An 18275-nucleotide genomic window follows, 5' to 3' on the forward strand; every position below is an offset into this window, starting at 1 on the left:
ACTGGAAGGCCAAGTAGTATTCCTGCAAAAGGCCATTTTCAGCATTACTTTCCCTTGTATGTAAATGAGAAAATTCATAATTTGTGCTGAGGTGTTGAATATATTTGCGAAATGACAAGGATACTCTTGAGGCATCATAGCTTTATTTTCAGATATATTAATTCAGCTTAATTAACACAAACTAAGAACTTTTCAGAACATCCATGTCAAAAAAGTGTTTAACTTTAGGTTACTGATACTTACATATAATTCCTAAGATAGCTATGCACAGACAAAAATAAAACTATTCAACATGACACAATACTAAGTGAGCAGCAACAAGTGGTAACATTGCACATAAGTGTTAAGTCTCTCTCAACTCCTCCCCCCCCGCCAACCTGCCAAAAGAAGCTTAAAACAAGACATTCATCAATAGAATTGAATGACTTTCTTCCAAGATCGTCTAGTGATGAGATAGTGGCATTCCTGTACAAAACAGGAACTGCTACTAGCTGCAATTTATTTGCTACAACTTGCCTTATTTGTACACATCAAGTTAACACCATTAAACGTGATTTCAAAGCTCCAATTTTTAGCATTTCCTCTATTTGGAAGCTGCAGGATCTGTTCAAAAGCAACCTTAAGTTTATTAATTGGTTTAAACTAGTTTTAAATTTTATACTGGGTACTTGGACTAACACAGCAATATTTTGACAATCCCCCAAGAATTCAAAAAATCTCAGACGCAAAGATAACTGTGAAAAAGAAATTAATCTCAAATTTTCAATTGTTACTTCATTAATTTTTTAAAAAGGAAACTCACTTTTTAGTGAGCATGCACAGACTGATTTCCAAAACTATTACATAATACATTAAAATTGTTTTTTTTTTAAAAAAAAGTAAATGTTCCATTAAAAATTCTTTAAAGTTGTTCTCGTTCAGTTAATCACAACCTATGAAAATCAGTCATGGGGACTCTTGCTTAAGTTATCAACTTGCTCGAGAAAGGTGTGTGTTGATTTTAGAGTTACAATCCACTAGTGAGCGGTCACCCAGGCTGTTCTGAGGCAAAAGGCTTCAAGTCAGCATGATAGCAAGAGCTTGTTTTGGAGAACAAAAGTTTCCACTCACCCAATTTGGGTGATTGAAGTTGGTGATGAGTGTAACTACACCAGTCTAATTTTGATGAACTTTTGTCAGGAAAAAACTCGGCAAGCCTTCTAAATTGCGAAATCAAACAAAACCATAGCAGACTTCTGCTTTTACCACCCTTGAACTCTACTGAATAGATCACTCTTGTGGTGACAGCTCGGGTGGTTCTAACCAGCCACCCTAAATCACAATACCCTTCTATTCTTTCCTGAATAAGACTATTAAGACTTTTGTCAATGTAGCTAGTCAGAGTAATTGAATCGCTGAACAGTTCCTTCACCAGCACTATCAAACATAAAGTGAATAAATAGCATGGTTATAACAAGGGCCACTGGTTTACAGTTACTGAATAAATCATTCTATTGCTATTACATCAGATTATTGGATTTTTACCAGTGTTTTGGGGATTGCATTCCACAATTTTGTCATTAAAACAAAATGCAAACTTTAAATTAGTGGCCTTGATTAAAAAACCATAGATCCGAACTAGTGCTCTTATACAGGACCTAGGCATGTGATGTTCCAACTGTTGATCTAATGCCCACATTCTGTATGTTGAAATACTGGTCTTGTAGTAGAACATAATTTAGAATTGCACTGGTTCTTTTACCATAGGTAGTGCCATGGATAATAAATATGGGGCAGCCATTTTGACTTGGTCCAATTTAATGTCTCAATTAGAAACTCATCAATTTATTACTTACCCAGGAAAGTTCACATGTAGCCTAATCTCACTATTTAGAGATTTTTCCCCCCTCTAGTACTGTAGCTATGTTAGGAGTACAACTTAACTGGGAACCAGGAACCAAGCTAATCTAAAAAAATAAGCCAAACAGATTTTTCTCATTTGACAATTCTAACATGCAGCCTTAATAACCCAACAAAGGGTATTTCCTTTATCTACTTGAAACCAAGTTGAATTTTAGAATTTCTCTCATCAGCAATTGAAATAGTCACCATCTGCATGCAAACATACCGTAAAGTATGAATTTATTAAGTTAGCCAATTATAAGATGAAAACATTGAAAAACAATCAACACTACTTGAGAAACTAACAATTCTACCAAAATATTTTATGTATCTCATCACCTGAGCAAAAGATCAAGCAGGAATACATTTCTACCAGCCCAAATATGCATAATTTAATTCTAGCTTATATTAAAGATAACATTTACATACACAATGCTTCTAAGTACAAGTTTCCTCACTCCAGCAGGGCTTCCTGCTAGAAACCACAAGCATGATAAATATTACTCTGCCGTAAATAGTTTTTCAGTTTCACAGCTGTAGAGGTCTCTTTACATTCTGATGTTTCTTATTTTCATTCACAGTCTATTCATTTGATAAAATGGTTTAACTGCTGGAGGAAACCAAATTGCAAGTAGACGAAATGCTGCAAGCCCTTGTATCATTGTGGTATTTCCAAACCTTGATGACTTTTCCATTAGGAACTTGTGAAATAGAACCATCTTGGGCAACAAAGCAGTTGGACCTGCAGAGCTTTTGTCCCATTTTCTGGAACTTTTTTCTGAAACTCTTGTTTAACCAAAAGTATACAATGCAGTTGAAGAATCCATTTCCACATGGTAACCACAGGGCAACAAATTCCAACCACTCTGGCACCCTCTGCTGTGTTAGAGCTGAATTGTAAATACATTCAGTTAGCAACAGGCTAGATTCCACTTAATTCAAAAGCATAGGGAATTAATGAGCATTTCTTACTTGACACAAGGGGTCAATTCAAATTATACCTCTATCAGATTATTAAGCCAGCGATTTAAGTAATCTGCAAATCCATGCCAAATAAATGGGGATTTTTTGAAAGACCATTAACTAGTATTTTTCTCCTCCTCGTGTATCAGAATTAAATGTGGAATTAAGCTCCCCTACTCAATCCCAATGTTGAGGTACCCCTACGGTGATATTTTCCACTTTCCATATCAACCATCTTATGGTCTCTGAGATAAACCATTTGGTGCCAAATTAGGGGTAGTTTTGGGCTGTGGGCCCACAGCCATTAGGGACTGGATTAAGACTACCCAATCAAATTTCTCATAGGTCCTTTATAACCAGACATATGAGATTTTATGGGCTGAATTTGAACCACAGTCTGAGAGCTGAAAGGCTGGCATTTAACCCATTGTATCAACCAATCATTCTCTATTTTTGCAGTGCTTATAAACCATTCCTAGCTAAATAAGATTACGAAGTGGTGAACGGATGTTTTTCTGACTGGAGAGAAGTATGCAGTGGGGTCCCCCAGGGGTTGGTATTAGGACCATTGCTTTTCTTGTTATATATGCAGGTACAGCAAGCAATTAAGAAAGCAAATGGTATGTTGGCCTTTATTACAAGAGGATTTGAGTATAATAAAGACATCTTATTGCAATTATATAGGGCCCTGGTGAGACCACACCTGGAGAATTGTGTACAGTTTTGGTCTCCTTACTTAAGGAAGGATATACTTGCCATAGAGGGAGTGCAATGAAGGTTCATCAGGCTGGTTCCTGGGATGAGGGGGTTGTCCTATGAGGAGAGATTGAGTAGACTGGGCCTATATTCTCTAAAGTTTAGACGAATGAGAGGTGATCTCATTGAAACATACAAAATTCTTACAGGGCTTGACAGGGTAGATGCAGGGAGGATGTTTCCCCTGGCTGGGGAGTCTAGAACCAGGGATCACAGTCTCAGAATAAGGGGTCGGCCATTTCAGACTGAGATGAGGAGAAATTTCTTCACTCAGAGGGTGGTGAATCTTTGGAATTCTCTACCCCAGAGGGCTGTGGAGGCTCAGTCGTTGAGTATATTCAAGACAGAGATCGATCGATTTTTGAATATTAAGGGAATCAAGGGATGTGGGGATAGTGCAGGAAAGTGGAGATGAGGTAGAAGATCAGCCATGATCTTATTGAATGGTGGAGCAGGCTCGAAGGGCCAAATGGCCTACTCCTGCTCCTATTTTTTATGTTCTTATATAAATGACCTGAACTTGGGAATAGTGAGTACAATTTTGAAATTTGTGGATGAAACACAACTTGGCAACATAGTAAGCCATGAGCAGTATAGTGGCAGACTTCAGGAGGATATAGACAGACTGGTGAAATGGGCAGACACATAACAGATGCAATTTAATGCAGATAAGTGTGAAGTGATGCCCTTTGGGAGGAACAACATGGAGAGGCAGTATAATCTAAATGATACTATTTTGAGGAAGGCGCAAGTGCAGAGGGAATCTGTTGATGGGTAAATTGACAGAAGATCAGTGGGGGGGGGGGGGGGGGGGGTGTTGAAAAATAATTAAACTTGATACACAACCAGTTTATACCCCAAAGGGGCAAGATCCCTACTTGCCAAAAACAGCCATGGATGACAAAAGAGGTAAGAGACAACATGAAAGAAAAAGCATACAAAAATGCAAAAAATAGCACAGACTGGGAGAGATTAAAAAAGAGTGGTGACTAAACAGATAATAACAGCTATAAAAAGGGAGTATGAAAAGAAACTTGCAAGGGATGCATTTTTTTTTACAATTAGGAAAAAGAGGGTGGTCAGGAGCAATGTGGGCCCCTTGAAAACTGGTCCCAGATATTGTAAATGAAAATAAGGAAATGGCAGACATATTGAATAAATACTTTGCTTCAGTATTTACAGTAGAGGATGAGGACAGCATGCCGGACATCCCAAGGAAACTAATGCTGAATCAGGGACTCACCAAAATTAACGCAAGCAAAATAACAGTAATAGGACCAGATGGTTTCCATCCCAGGGATTTAAAGGAAGCAGGTGTGTGAACATTGCAGACGCCCTAACTATAATCTTCCAAAGTTCTCTCAATTCAGGAACCGTTCCTTGAGATTGGAAAATTGCATGCCACTCCATTATTTAAAGAAAGGCAAGAGAGGAAAACCAGAGAATTATAGACCAGTTAGCCTAACATCTGTTCTCAGGAAATTACTAGAGTCTATAATTAAGGATAGGGTGACTGAACACACCGAAAATTTTCAACTGATCAGAGAGAGCCAGCATGGATTTGTTAAAGGTAGGTCATGCCTGACGGGCGGGATTGAATTTTTTTGAAGAGATGACTAAAGTAGTGGACAAGGCAATGTCTGGATATTATTTATATGGACTTCCAGAAGGGATTCAATAAAGTCCCACATAAGAGAATGTTAGCAAAATTGAAGCTCATGGAATTGAAGGCAAATTATTGACCTGGTTAGGATATTGGCTGAGCGGCAGGAGACAGAGAGTAGAGATAATGGGCAGGTACTTAAATTGGCAGGAGGTGACTAGTGGTGTCCCGCTGGGATCTGTGTTGGGGCCTCAACTATTCACTGTATTTATTAATGACTTAGATGATGGGATGGAGAGCCACATATCGAAGTTTGCCGATGACACAAAGGCAAGTGGCGTTATAAACAGTATAGATGGAAGCATAAAATTACTAAGAGATATTAATAGATTAAGTGAATGGGTAAAATTGTGGCAAATGGATTTCAATATAGGCAAGTGTAAGGTCATCCACTTTGGACCTACAAAGGATGGATCAGAGTACTTTTCAAATGGTGAAAAGCTAGAAACAGTGGAGGTCCAAAGAAACTTAGGGGTCCGTGTAATGTCATGGACAAGTATAGAAAATAAATCAAAAAGGCTAATGGAATGTTGGGTTTATAACTAGAGGACTAGAATACAAGGGGGTAGAAGTTATGCTACAGCTGTACAAAGCCCTGGAGTACTGTGTTCCATTCTGGGCACCACACCTTAGGAAGGATATACTGGCTTTGGAGGGAGTGCAGTTTAGATTTATCAGAATGATACCTGGACTCCAAGGGTTAAATTACGAGGAGCAATTACAAAAACTAGGGTTGTATTCCCTGAAATTTAGAAGATTATGGGGTAATTTGATCAAAGTTTTCAAGATATTAAAAGGGGAATGATAGGGTAGATAGAGAGAAACTATTTCCGCTGGTTGGGGAGCCTAGGACTAGGGGACATAGTCTAAAAATTAGAGCCAGACCTTTCAGGAGTGAGGTTAGGAAACACTGCTACATGCAAAGGACAGTAGAAGTTTGGGACGCTTCTAAAAACGACAATTGATGCTAGGTCAATTATTAATTTTAAATCAGAGATTGATAGATTTTTGTTAAACAAAGGTATTAAGGAATATGGGGCAAAGACAGATATATGGAGTTAGGTCACAGGTCAGCCATGATCTCATTGAATGGTGGAACAGGCTCGAGGGGCTAAATGGCCTGCTCCTGTTCCTAAGGAAGTCATGCTAAACCTTTACAAATCTGTGGTTAGGCCACAGCTGTATTATTGTGCATAATTCTGGGCACCACACTTTAGGAAGGACTTAAAGATCTTGAAAAGGGTACAGGGGAGATTTACCAGGATGATACCAGGGATGAGGGACTTCAGTTACGTGGAGAGATTGGAGAAGCTGGGATTGTTCTCCTTAGAGCAGAGAAGGTTAAAGGGAAACCTGAAAGAGGTATTCAAAATTATGAGGGGTTTTGATAGAGCAAGTAGGGAGAAATGGTTTCCTCTGACAAGTGGGTCGGTAACTAGATGTCTTAGGTTGTCAAAAGAACTAGAAGGAATTTTTTTTAAATTTTTTTTTAAATTAAAAAAAAAAAAGATCTGAAATGCACTACCTGAAAGGGTGGTGGAATCAGATTCCATAGGAACTTCCAAAAGGCAATTGGTCATGTACTTGAAGAGGACTAATTTGCAGGGTTATTGGAAAAAAGCTGCGGTGTGGGACTAAATTGGACAGCTCTTTCAAAATAGCCGGCACAGGCTGTTCTGTAAGATTCTATGATTCTATGAAGTGTAAAATGTATATGCACAATGGGAGATTTACTGGAATTAACCATTGGCAGCCACCTTGAAAATAGTTGCGCTCACCAGATGTAATCTTTGCTGGACAATGTTATGTTTAAAACGGGGGGGGGGGGGGGGGTGGGGGGAGGAAATTGTCAAATAACTTGCAATTAGAGAGCCTTTAGCAAAAAACATCAAGATGTTTCATAGAATAGGTAATGAAAACCTATGCCAAACCAGGAAAATTTTAAAAGGTGGAGAAATAGATGCAGGAACAGAGACTCAGAGCAAATTACACCGATTAGAACTAAAGGCTCTGAACCAATGGTGGATCAAAGGGAGAGGAACTGGATGCACAGCAAAGGGAACCTTGGATGACAAGGGATATACAAAAATGCATTAGAAATAAGAGGGGGGCTTTTGGCAGTTACAAAAGACTAAAGACAGAAGAAGCCCTAGAGGAGTATAAAAAGTGCAGGGGCATACTTAAAAAAGAAATTAGGAGGGCGAGGAGGGGCCATGAAATAACACTGGCGAGCAAAATAAAGGAAAATCCTAAGATGTTTTATAAGTATATTAAGGGCAAGAGGATAACCAGGGAAAGGGTAGGGCCCATTAGGGACCAAAGTGGCAATCTGTGTGTAGAGCCAGAGGATGTAGGCGGGGTTTTAAATGAATTTTTTGCATCTGTGTTCACTATGGAGAAAGACGATGCAGACATAGAAATCGGGCAAGGGGACTGTGACATACTTGAACATATTAGCATCGAGAGGGAGGAGGTGCTAGCGGTTTTAGCGGGCCAAAAAGTGGATAAATCCCCAGGCCCGGACGAGATGTATCCCAGGCTGCTGTGGGAGGCAAGGGAGGAGATTGCAGGGGCTCTGACACTAATTTTCAGAACCTCTCTGGCCACAGGGGATGTACCAGAGGACTGGAGAACAGCTAACGTAGTACCATTATTCAAGAAGGGTAGCAGGGATAAACCAGGGAATTACAGGCCAGTGAGTCTAACATCTGTGGTGGGGAAATTATTGGAAAAAATTCTGAGGGACAAAATTAATCTCCACTTGGAGAGGCAAGGATTAATCGGGGATAGTCAGCATGGCTTTGTCAAGGGTAAATCATGTCTAACAAATCTGATCGAATTTTTCGAGGGGGTGACTAGTGGGGTGGATGAGGGAAATGCTGTGGATGTGGTGTACATGGACTTCAGTAAAGCTTTTGACAAAGTCCCGCATAGGAGACTGGTCAAGAAGGTAAGAGCCCATGGGATCCAGGGTGCCTTGGCGCGTTGGATCCTAAACTGGCTGAGTGGCAGGAGGCAGAGAGTGATGGTCGAAGGTTGCTTTTGTGACTGGAAGCCTGTGACCAGTGGGGTACCTCAGGGATCGGTGCTGGGTCCCTTATTGTTTGTGATCTACATAAATGATTTGGATGAAAATGTAAAAGGTATGATCAGTAAGTTCGCAGATGACACGAAAATTGGTGGGGTGGTAAATTGCGAGGAGGAAAGCCTCCGGTTACAGGACGATATAAACAGGTTGGTCAGATGGGCGGAAAAGTGGCAAATGGAATTTAACCCTGAAAAGTGCGAGGTGATGCATTTTGGACGGGCAAATAAGGCAAGGGAATACACAATGAGTGGTAGGACCCTAGGAGGTACAGAGGGTCAGAGGGACCTTGGTGTACATGTACATAGATCCCTGAAGGCAGCGGAGCAGGTAGATAAGGTGGTTAAAAAGGCATATGGGATACTTGCCTTCATTAGCCGAGGCATAGAATATAAGAGCAGGGAGGTTATGATGGAGCTGTACAAAACGCTGGTGAGGCCACAGCTGGAGTACTGTGTGCAGTTCTGGTCGCCTCACTATAGGAAGGATGTGATTGCTTTGGAGAGGGTGCAGAGAAGATTCACCAGGATGTTACCCGGGATGGAGCGCCTCAGCTATGAAGAGAGGCTGGACAGGCTGGAGTTGTTTTCCTTGGAGCAGAGAAGGCTGAGGGGGGACCTGATTGAGGTGTACAAAATAATGAGGGGCATAGATAGGGTAGATAAAGAGGAACTTTTCCCCTTAGTGGGGGGGTCAATAACAAGGGGGCATAGATTCAGGGTAAGGGGCAGGAGATTTAGAGGGGATTTGAGGAGGAACTTTTTCACCCAGAGGGTGGTTGGAATGTGGAACTCAATGCCTGAAAGGGTGGTGGAGGCAGGAACCCTCACAACATTCAAGAAGCATTTGGATGAGCACTTGAAATGCCATTGCATACAAGGCTATGGACCAAATGCTGGAAAATGGGATTAGACTGGACAGGGATGGATGGGCGGCGCAGACACGATGGGCCGAAGGGCCTCTTTCTGTGCTGTAAAACTCTATGACTCTATGACTCTAAGGCTGGAGTGAAAGGAACACAGCATTAATGAAAGGATACAGGGCTGGGGGGCGACTGTAGAGATCAAAGGTGGTAAATGACTATGGATACATTTATAGACAAGGATTTTGCTTTGAATGCATTGGGAGATGGAAAATCAGTGTAGGTCAGCAAGAACAGGATGATGGATTAGCAGGATATATACATATGGTAGAGTTTTGGACAAGTTGGTGTTTATGGAAGATGGTAGGCCAGCAAGGAGAGCATTACAGTTGTCAAATCTGGAGGTGACGAGGGCATGTATAGGAGTTTCAGCATCAGAGACAGACAATGGTATGGAGGAGGAAATAAGTAGTCTTGGGAGTGGATGATATAAGGTCAGCTCAAGGTAGTATAGGACACCAAGCATCGAAGTCAAGAATTATATGCAAAGACCCTGTGGTAATTCATCAAACTAATGGATAATTTTCAATGATGTGTGGGTAAACACCACACCAAGGATTTTTAATAAAATTACGAATAATTCAAGCGAAACAATGGCCCTGAAATTGTAGCGTCTTCGACGGCATACTCTTTAAAAGACCCAGGAGGTTCCAGATTTCTGAAATCTGGAACTTGCGATCTGTCAAGGTATGCCTTGACAAATCATCTGAACCGACTTAAAAATTGAGCATTGCTGGTGCAAGGTTGGGCTATTTGCCCAACAACTGCCCAGCAATTGTCCACGCAACTCTTACAGCTGGTAAAAGCAAGCATAGGGCCTGCTTTCATCAGCGTAAGGGTAAGAACATAAGAATTAGGAGCAGAGTAGGCCATACGGCTCCTCGAACCTGCTCCGCCATTCAATAAGATCATGGCTGATCTTCGACCTCAACTCTACGTTCCTGCCCTATCCCCATATCCCTTGATTCATCTGGAGTCCAAAAATCTAGCTATCGCAGCCTTGAATATACTCAATGACTGAGCATCCACAGCACTTTGGGGCAGAGAATTCCAAAGATTCACAACCCTATGAGTGAAGAAATTCCTCCTCATCTCAGTCTTAAAAGGCCGGCCCTTTATTCGGAGCCTATGCCCCCCTACTTCTAGGCTCTCCAGCCAGGGGAAACAATCTCTCAGCATTTATCCTGTCAATCCCCCCTCAGAATCTTGTATGTTTCAATGAGATCACCTCTCATTCTTCTAAACTTGAGTGTGTTTGGCCCAATCTACTCAGTCTCTCCTCATAGGACAACCCTCTCATCCCAAGGATCAATCTAGTGAACCTTTGTTGCACCGCCGCGAAGGCAAGTATATCCTTCCTTAAATAAGGAGACCAAAGCTGTGCACAGTACTCCAGGTGTGGTCTCACCAGGGCCCTGTACAATTGTAGTAAGACTTCTTCACTCTTGTACTCCAACCCTCTAGCAATAAAGGCCATTTGCCTTCCTAATTGCTTGCTGTACCTGCATGCTAACTCTGTTTCTTGCACTAGGGCACCTAAATCTCTCTGAACACCAACATTCACCATTTAAAAAAGTGTTTTGTTTTTCGATTCTTCCTACTAAAGTGAATAACCTCACTTTTCCCCACTTAAATAAAACATTTAAAAATCCAAAATTATGTACATACACTTTAAAATGAGTTTATATAAATATGGACCAGATTAAGATGTTGAAAATTATATCAAAAATTTAATTTTTATTGAAGTTGGTGCAATGAATGGACTTATGAATAAAATTGCAATTCAGTACATTTATAATCATTACAATTCTGTACATTGTATAATTTAGATTGGGGATTCCATTGCATATCATTAGGGGATTCCCTTCGTAAATGATTGCAATGGAATCCTCCTTTGTGATTGGAGGACTGGGCCCACGTGATCCCAGGGATGCTTCCAAACCGCCTGCGTCCTTAGGATCCGTGGGCCTTTACGCTGCCATCTGCCTGGAGGTAAATTCATAATTGTTTAGCTGGTCAGAGGTGTACTCCGGAGATACGCCTCCAACCGCAATTTCTAGGCCAATGTTCAACAAACCCAGAAAAATGTATTAACCTTCAGCACAAAGTTATTAAATAACTGTGCACTTGAGTTACTAGAGTAAATAGGGATGATTTTTAGGAGAACACTTTACAAAGTTTTTGTTTTAATTGGCACTTACGAGGTCACAGTAGGACATCCAATAATAACCTAGGATTACTAAATAATCTGTATGTGCTGCATAAATAGAGTTGCTGCTAATAATACACATTATTGTTTCTTTTAAAAGGTAATATATGAAGCCAGATAATGCACTGTTTGCTAAAGAATGCCTTTAAAATGCTGTTTTGTAAAATAGAGAGCAGGAATAAAAAAGGCACAGCTATAGTTGCTTTGCTTCTGATACAAAATCCCCACAGCCCATGGTAGGGAGTTCTTGGATTAAGGACAAAATCTCAGCAATACTGAGCAGGAATGTCCCAGGTTTTAAACCCTGGACTATGCTGAGTTAGTTGATTTTCTATCAGGTAGGGCTGCTTCAATTGGCTGGGGGCTGGAGGGCAGAAGAGAGCATCAGGAAGAACCCATGGAATGATGGGATTTCAGGCAGATACATCGGTGTTTTTCTTAGAGAGGAGGCACCACTAGCTATTTAAATAACACAAAAACTAACAAATTAAATCAAAGCAATGAAGTCAGACAAGTCAAAACAAAGATACCAGGTGGTGTCCACCAGTCACAGAAGGCATCCAGTGAACTGGCAAATTGATGTTCAAGGGTCATCTGGGCACAACCCACAACTCAAAACAGACAAGCAGTCAAAGGAATCCTGCCCTGAACCCTGGGCCTGTGAAGGCCCAAGAACAGAGCCAGCAGAAGCTTCCCTTTTACACTGGCTAACTTCATCTCTGCACCTCCCGGGGTACAAATGACGAGAAAGGGGATTGAGACAGGAGTGTTTGAGATTTGGGGAGGGGAGGAGGGGGAGAGAGAGAGAGAGAGAGAACAGGCAATTCAGCAACAAACAATTTTGTCACATCTTCAAGAAAAAATTAAACTTTACTCATTTTAAAAGGTGGGGTGGGGGCAAAGAGAGAGAGAGAGAAAAAGAAATTACTTTCACTAAATAAAAGCTGGCTGTCAATAGAATGGTTAAGTTTTTTACTTTCTGAATACTCACCCTGATAGATCATGTTGCAGACACAGGGGCTCCAGCAGATATAATAGACTATAACCACGGGCACTAGGATTCTCGAAGCAGCATCGTGCCTCCTGCTCACCTGGGACAGTTTAAACCGATTCATCTGACTCCTGGCTACAAACCAGAGACGGAAATTAGCGAAAGTCATGATGAGTGTGCAGGGGAAGAAGATGAACGCCGTCAGCATGAGGGAGTAGACGACATTGCTGGAGAAATCCAGGTTACAGATCAAGGACGCTCTGGAGAAATAAACTTTGACAATTCCACGTGGGATGGATATGGGAAATAAGAGAATGGGAGGCAAAAGCCAGACAAGAGCGATGAGGGCTTTGATTCTGCAATTGGTCATCATTGTACTGTACCTGAGGGGGAAGAACACCGCAATGTAGCGCTCGATGCTGATTGTGGCGAGGGAGTAGATGGAAGAAGTTAGGATGGTGGCGTCTAGAAAGACCACTATGTGACAGAAGGGAGAGTCAACTTGGTTTCGGAGCAGTCGCACACTATTCCCGTATAAATTCAGAGGGATGACTATCAGTGCCAGGGCGGCGTCAGCTCCGGTAAGTGAAATTAGGACAAGGCGGCTGTTTTTGGACCATCCGGACACTGGCGAGGAGATGACCAGAATCACCGCCGTGTTCCCCAGGACGATCAAACCACACAAAACCGCAATGATACAAGTTTTCAGCGTGTCCGCGGTCTCTTCCATAGATCTGGTTAGGCCAATGCCAGTTATATTGGCTTCAAGCGTGCTTCCGTTCTCTGTGATGAACTCCGCCAGGGAGAGATTCGTGTCTGCTGTGTTTTTGCTGTTAAACATGTTATTTTAGGTGTTTTAGAAACTAAAGCGGCTTAAACCAAAACTCATTAAGAGACAACTTCTCCACTCCAGTTTTTCCTGCAGGATTGCAATCTAGTAACTTTAGAAAATCAGCCTCGCCTCATTCCTAACATTTAAATACCGATTACCACCCGAGTCACATGCTAAACAGGCAAATTCAATCCTCGTTAAAGGGGGTTAATTTTATTAAATGTGATTAAAAAGAGACACGTGCCTGGATGACAAGCGAAGTAGAAAAGCTGGGGCTGTGTAGGATAACGTTTCAACAGTTCCGTATTCAGACTATTCCATTTCTTATATTTCTAAGTGACATGTTTCAGAAGTTCTGACGTACCTTCCAATGTATGGTGTTTGAGATCACATTTCCTTTAGGATCCTGTTGGCAAAGTGTCCTTTTTGGGGGGCGAGTTCTATTCCACATTTCACTCGACAGCCCTTGCCCCAATGACGGATGTGACATGAAGAGTTAAGAAGATAAAATGTTTGCTCTAATACAGATAATTTTGCTGTTGTTTATAACTCCAACCCTTCCCTTCCTGAAAAACGCCCAAACAGGATTCACTGTTCTGTAATACGCTGTCATCTAACCTGAGCAAAGCGACTTTCCCCAGACAGTTCTCATGCCTTTACTGGTTGATCGGTGCTCTCCTCTGCATTTTGCAGCTCACAATTACTCCTCCCCGCAGTTTCCCAACTCCGAATTCCTTTCCTCCATTTATTCTCCTTGCTTACTTTGTCCACTTTTACTTCTCCTTAGGAAGCATTATAGACACTGTGGAAGGTTAGACATTTTTTTTAGTAAGAAAGCATGACATTAAAACAAGCCACGTGGTCTGCCAGGCTTGTTCCTTTTCACTGAAGATTGGCATATGCTCTATCGTGGATCCTCCCAACACATCTAAGGCTACTTCCGTGACCGGTGGGCGCCGCGGGGACTGGAGTGCATAATTGATTTGGACAACCAAATTTTAATTTGATTTGTTAACGTTTATTTAAAGTTTTATCAGTTACAGTTTATTTGTTTATTTTTGATTGGTCCTATCAAAAGAGGAACACATCTAAGGCAGGATTTTCTGTGTTAGGAGGATCTTCGATAGTTATTGGGCATTAATGGGGTCTCCGCCCATTACTTTTGTGAATGACATTTTCTGTCAGAATTGACAGCGAGCGCCGAAAGCACCGGCCCAATTTCGAGTGGTTATAAAAATGAAGAGATAAGCAGTGTGACAAAACGTTTCCCATCATTAGAGCTTTATTGTCGGTAATTGCCAAACTGATCCGCCTTTTGCAGGTGTGCCTCGCACTGGCGGAAGAATGTTTAAAGGGGGAACGCAGTCAATTGAATCTGCTGAGGAAACCTTCTAAAACAAGCTCATTCTCTCTCCCCCCCCCCCCCCCCCCCATCTCCTTGGCGCGAACCCTAGATTTCAGCATTGCTTCCAATCTTTGCGGCTTTACCCAGTCTACAAACGAAACAATACCCTCCGTGCCTTTTCATTCCGCACGGAGGGGTTTCCTGTACGGGCTGCTCCTGCACACCTTCCACTTTGCCATCTTCGCCTGCCGTCCGGACACGCCGTGGCGTGCAGTTTTACCTTCCGACGGAGGCGGAGGTCCCCAATGGGGGGCTCTCTATGCGGGAGTCCTCCCCTGTTCTATCGGGGATTTGGCCTGGAGGGTGTTGCACAGAGCAGTTCCGTGCAATAGATTTTTAAGTAGGTTTACGGACTCCCAGACCGCCTGTTTGTTTTGCGGTCTGGAGGAGTCCGTCTTTCACGTTTACACGGGGTGTGAGAGGTTGCAGCCCCTCTTCCATTATTTGAAGGGGCTGCTCCTCAAGTTTTGGTTGCACTTCAGTCCCACGCTCCTGATCTACGGTCACCCGGTGCGGAGGGGAGCGGGCAGGTCGGAGGACCTCCTCGTGGGCCTGCTCCTGGGCCTGGCCAAGAAAGCCATTAATTGGTCCAGGCAGCGGGCGGTCGAGGGGGTCGTCCGGCCGGATTGCCTCCCTCTCTTCCGCGGCCATGTTCGCGGCCGGGTGGCCCTGGAGATGGAGCACGCGGTGTCCGCCGGCGAGCTCGAGCTCTTTCGAGACCGGTGGGCGCCGCGGGGACTGGAGTGCGCAGTTGGTTTAAACAACCAAACTTTAATTTAAGGGGTTAAGTTTTGTTTCGGGGTTTATTGGATTGGGTGTATTTGTTTAATGTTTTTGTTTTATTGGTTTAACACAAGAGGAGCAGTGTGACAAAACGTTTCCCATCATTAGAGCTTTATTGTCGGTAATTGCCAAACTGATCCGCCTTTTGCAGGTGTGCCTCGCACTGGCGGAAGAATGTTTAAAGGGGGAACGCAGTCAATTGAATCTGCTGAGGAAACCTTCTAAAACAAGCTCATTCTCTCTTTTCCCCCCCCCCCATCTCCTTGGCGCGAACCCTAGATTTCAGCATTGCTTCCAATCTTTGCGGCTTTACCCAGTCTACAAACGAAACAATACCCTCCGTGCCTTTTCATTCCGCACGGAGGGGTTTCCTGTACGGGCTGCTCCTGCACACCTTCCACTTTGCCATCTTCGCCTGCCGTCCGGACACGCCGTGGCGTGCAGTTTTACCTTCCGACGGAGGTGGAGGTCCCCAATGGGGGGCTCTCTATGCGGGAGTCCTCCCTTGTTCTATTGGGGACTTGGCCTGGAGGGTGTTGCACAGGGCAGTCCCGTGCAATAGGTATTTAAGTAGGTTCACGGACTCCCAGACCGCATGTTTGTTCTGCGGTCTGGAGGAGTCCGTGTTTCATATTTATATCGAGTGTGAGAGGTTGCAGCCCCTCTTTCATTATTTGAAGGGGCTGCTCCTCAAGTTTTGGTTGCACTTCAGTCCCACGCTCTTGATCTATGGCCACCCGGTGCGGAGGGGAGCGGGCAGGTCGGAGGACCTCCTCGTGGGTCTGCTCCTGGGCCTGGCGAAGAAGGCCATTAATTGGTCCAGGCAGCGGGCGGTCGAGGGGGTCGTCCGGCCGGATTGCCTCCCTCTCTTCCGTGGCCATGTTCGCGCCCGGGTGGCCCTAGAGCTGGAGCACGCGGTGTCCGCCGGCGCGCTAGATCACTTTCGTGACCGGTGGGCGCCGCGGGGACTGGAGTGCATGATTGGGCTGGAGAACCAAATTTTAATTTGATTATTAAGGTTTATTTGAAGTTTTATTGGTTTATTACAGTTTTATTGGTTTATTTACAGTTTTAATGGTTTATTTACAGTTTTTATCTGTCTAAATTATGGTTTTACCAAAAGAGGATCCGCCTTTTGCAGGTGTGCCTCGCACTGGCGGAAGAATGTTTAAAGGGGGAACGCAGTCAATTGAATCTGCTGAGGAAACCTTCTAAAACAAGCTCATTCTCTCTTTCCCCCCCCCCCCCCCATCTCCTTGGCGCGAACCCTAGATTTCAGCATTGCTTCCAATCTTTGCGGCTTTACCCAGTCTACAAACGAAACCACAGGATTTGCTTTGGAAATTCTCCTGTATTTGTGTATCTTGGAGCAAGAAGTGGAGGTAGAACAGAGAGAAGATAGTTTGTTTGGGCTGCACGAGAGATCTGGTTCCAGCTTGCCAGCACTATCCACTAGAAGTTACAGGTTCCAGCATTGCCACCTGCACCTGTTCCAGGAGCAGTGCTCCAAGAGGCCATTCTTCACAAGGGAAGGTTTCAGTAAGTTCTACTGCAGTCTGAGCTCCACTGTAGACAGAAGTAGTCCAACCCAGGTGTCCCCATAACAGAGCATAATAGAGAGGAAAGGTGCCTGAACCAAACCATTACATCCCATAAGAGGCTTTTTCTTTGGGGTGGGGGTCTGAATGTAAGGCAGTGAGGGAAGGACCAGCTGGATGTGCTGATTATTCTGTACAGACATGTTCTGAACCCAGATATTCATCCAGCTCTTTTTATAAAGGTCGTCGTCTTCTTCTTTGGCAGAACCGAGGGATGACTTGCTTCCACATTAAAAATTAGTTCTCGGGTGACTGATGAGTCCAATGCGGGACCTACAGCCTCTGTCACAGGTGGGGCAGACGGTGGTTGAAGGGGGGGGGGGCAGGCGGTTGGGTGGGGTGCTTGGGTTGACGTGCGCTGCCTGCGCTTGCTCCTGGTGAAGAGACTCGAGGTGTTCGGCGCCTTCCCGGATGCTTCTCCTCCACTTTGTGCGGTCTTGGGCCAGGGATTCCCAGGTGGCGGTGGGGATGTTACACTTTTTGAAGGTGCCAATTAGTACACACTTTTTCAAGGTGCCAATTAGTACACAATCAACTGCTTTAATTATGAGTCTATATTTTTTTCTTTCCTGGAATGTAGATGACACTGACAAGGCCACTTTTATTGCCATACCTAGTTGCCCTGAAAAGGTGGTGGAGGGCCTTCTCCTTGAATCACTGCAGTCCTTGTGGTGATGGTGCTCTCGTGTTGATAAGTAGGGAATTTGAAGATATTGACCCAGTGACTGAAAGAACAGTGACACATATCCAAGTCAGGATGATGTGTGACTTGGAGGGGAACTACAAGTTGCCTTCATCCCACCACAAGGCTTCAGACTTTAACTTTGGACTCTTGTATATTGTCTCCTCTCTGTCCTCTGCTTACAACCAGGACATAGCTCTTTTAATCTCTCCCATGCCTATGTAACTCGAATTCCCTTTGTCCATTTGTGTATGTATTTTGGCTACACTACTGACTTGAACCTATTACTCTCTCTCCATTTTTTTCCCTCTTTGGCCCTTCTGTATCTTCTCTCTTGTCTCTTCCCCTTTCTGCCACCTAGTCAGACCACCTTTCATTTGTCCTTTCTCAGGTACTTTGCTCCCCATCCACACCCCTCTACCTGTCTACTTTCCTGCCACCATCTCAGGCTTGCATCCCCTTGGATAAGCTCATGGCTATCCTTTGTGCCTCTCTGAATTCTCCA

At 43.4% G+C, this 18275-nt stretch overlaps 1 protein-coding gene across 2 annotated transcripts; it reads right to left on the reverse strand.

Annotated features, from left to right (window-relative positions):
* Positions 1 to 124: 124 nt before the first annotated feature.
* Positions 125 to 14278, reverse strand: LOC147116578 (adenosine receptor A2b). 2 transcript variants are annotated; one of them, XM_085991646.1, is made up of 3 exons: positions 13667 to 14278; positions 12471 to 13300; positions 125 to 2771 (listed from the first exon to the last, which is right to left on the reverse strand). In XM_085991646.1, exons 2-3 carry the CDS (start codon positions 13198 to 13200, stop codon positions 2485 to 2487), a joined length of 1017 nt encoding a protein of 338 aa, XP_085847772.1. In that variant the 5' UTR covers positions 13201 to 13300; positions 13667 to 14278; the 3' UTR covers positions 125 to 2484. The 2 variants fall into 2 exon arrangements, with proteins under 2 accessions (XP_085847772.1, XP_085847771.1); XM_085991645.1 differs by lacking the exon at positions 13667 to 14278 and having other exon boundaries at positions 12471 to 13625.
* Positions 14279 to 18275: the final 3997 nt, after the last annotated feature.

Source organism: Somniosus microcephalus, chromosome 6 (assembly GCF_052327205.1).
Source record: "Somniosus microcephalus isolate GS21.2 chromosome 6, FLI_Smic_1.0, whole genome shotgun sequence".
Lineage (NCBI taxonomy): Eukaryota > Metazoa > Chordata > Chondrichthyes > Squaliformes > Somniosidae > Somniosus > Somniosus microcephalus.

Coding starts and splice junctions, on each gene's coding strand:
- LOC147116578 (XM_085991645.1), bottom strand. CDS start 13,311: ATGTTTAACAGCAAAAACACAGCAGACACGAATCTCTCCCTGGCGGAG. Junction 2,772..12,470: donor CTGCAACATGATCTATCAGG/GTGAGTATTCAG, acceptor TTTACAATTCAG/CTCTAACACAGCAGAGGGTG.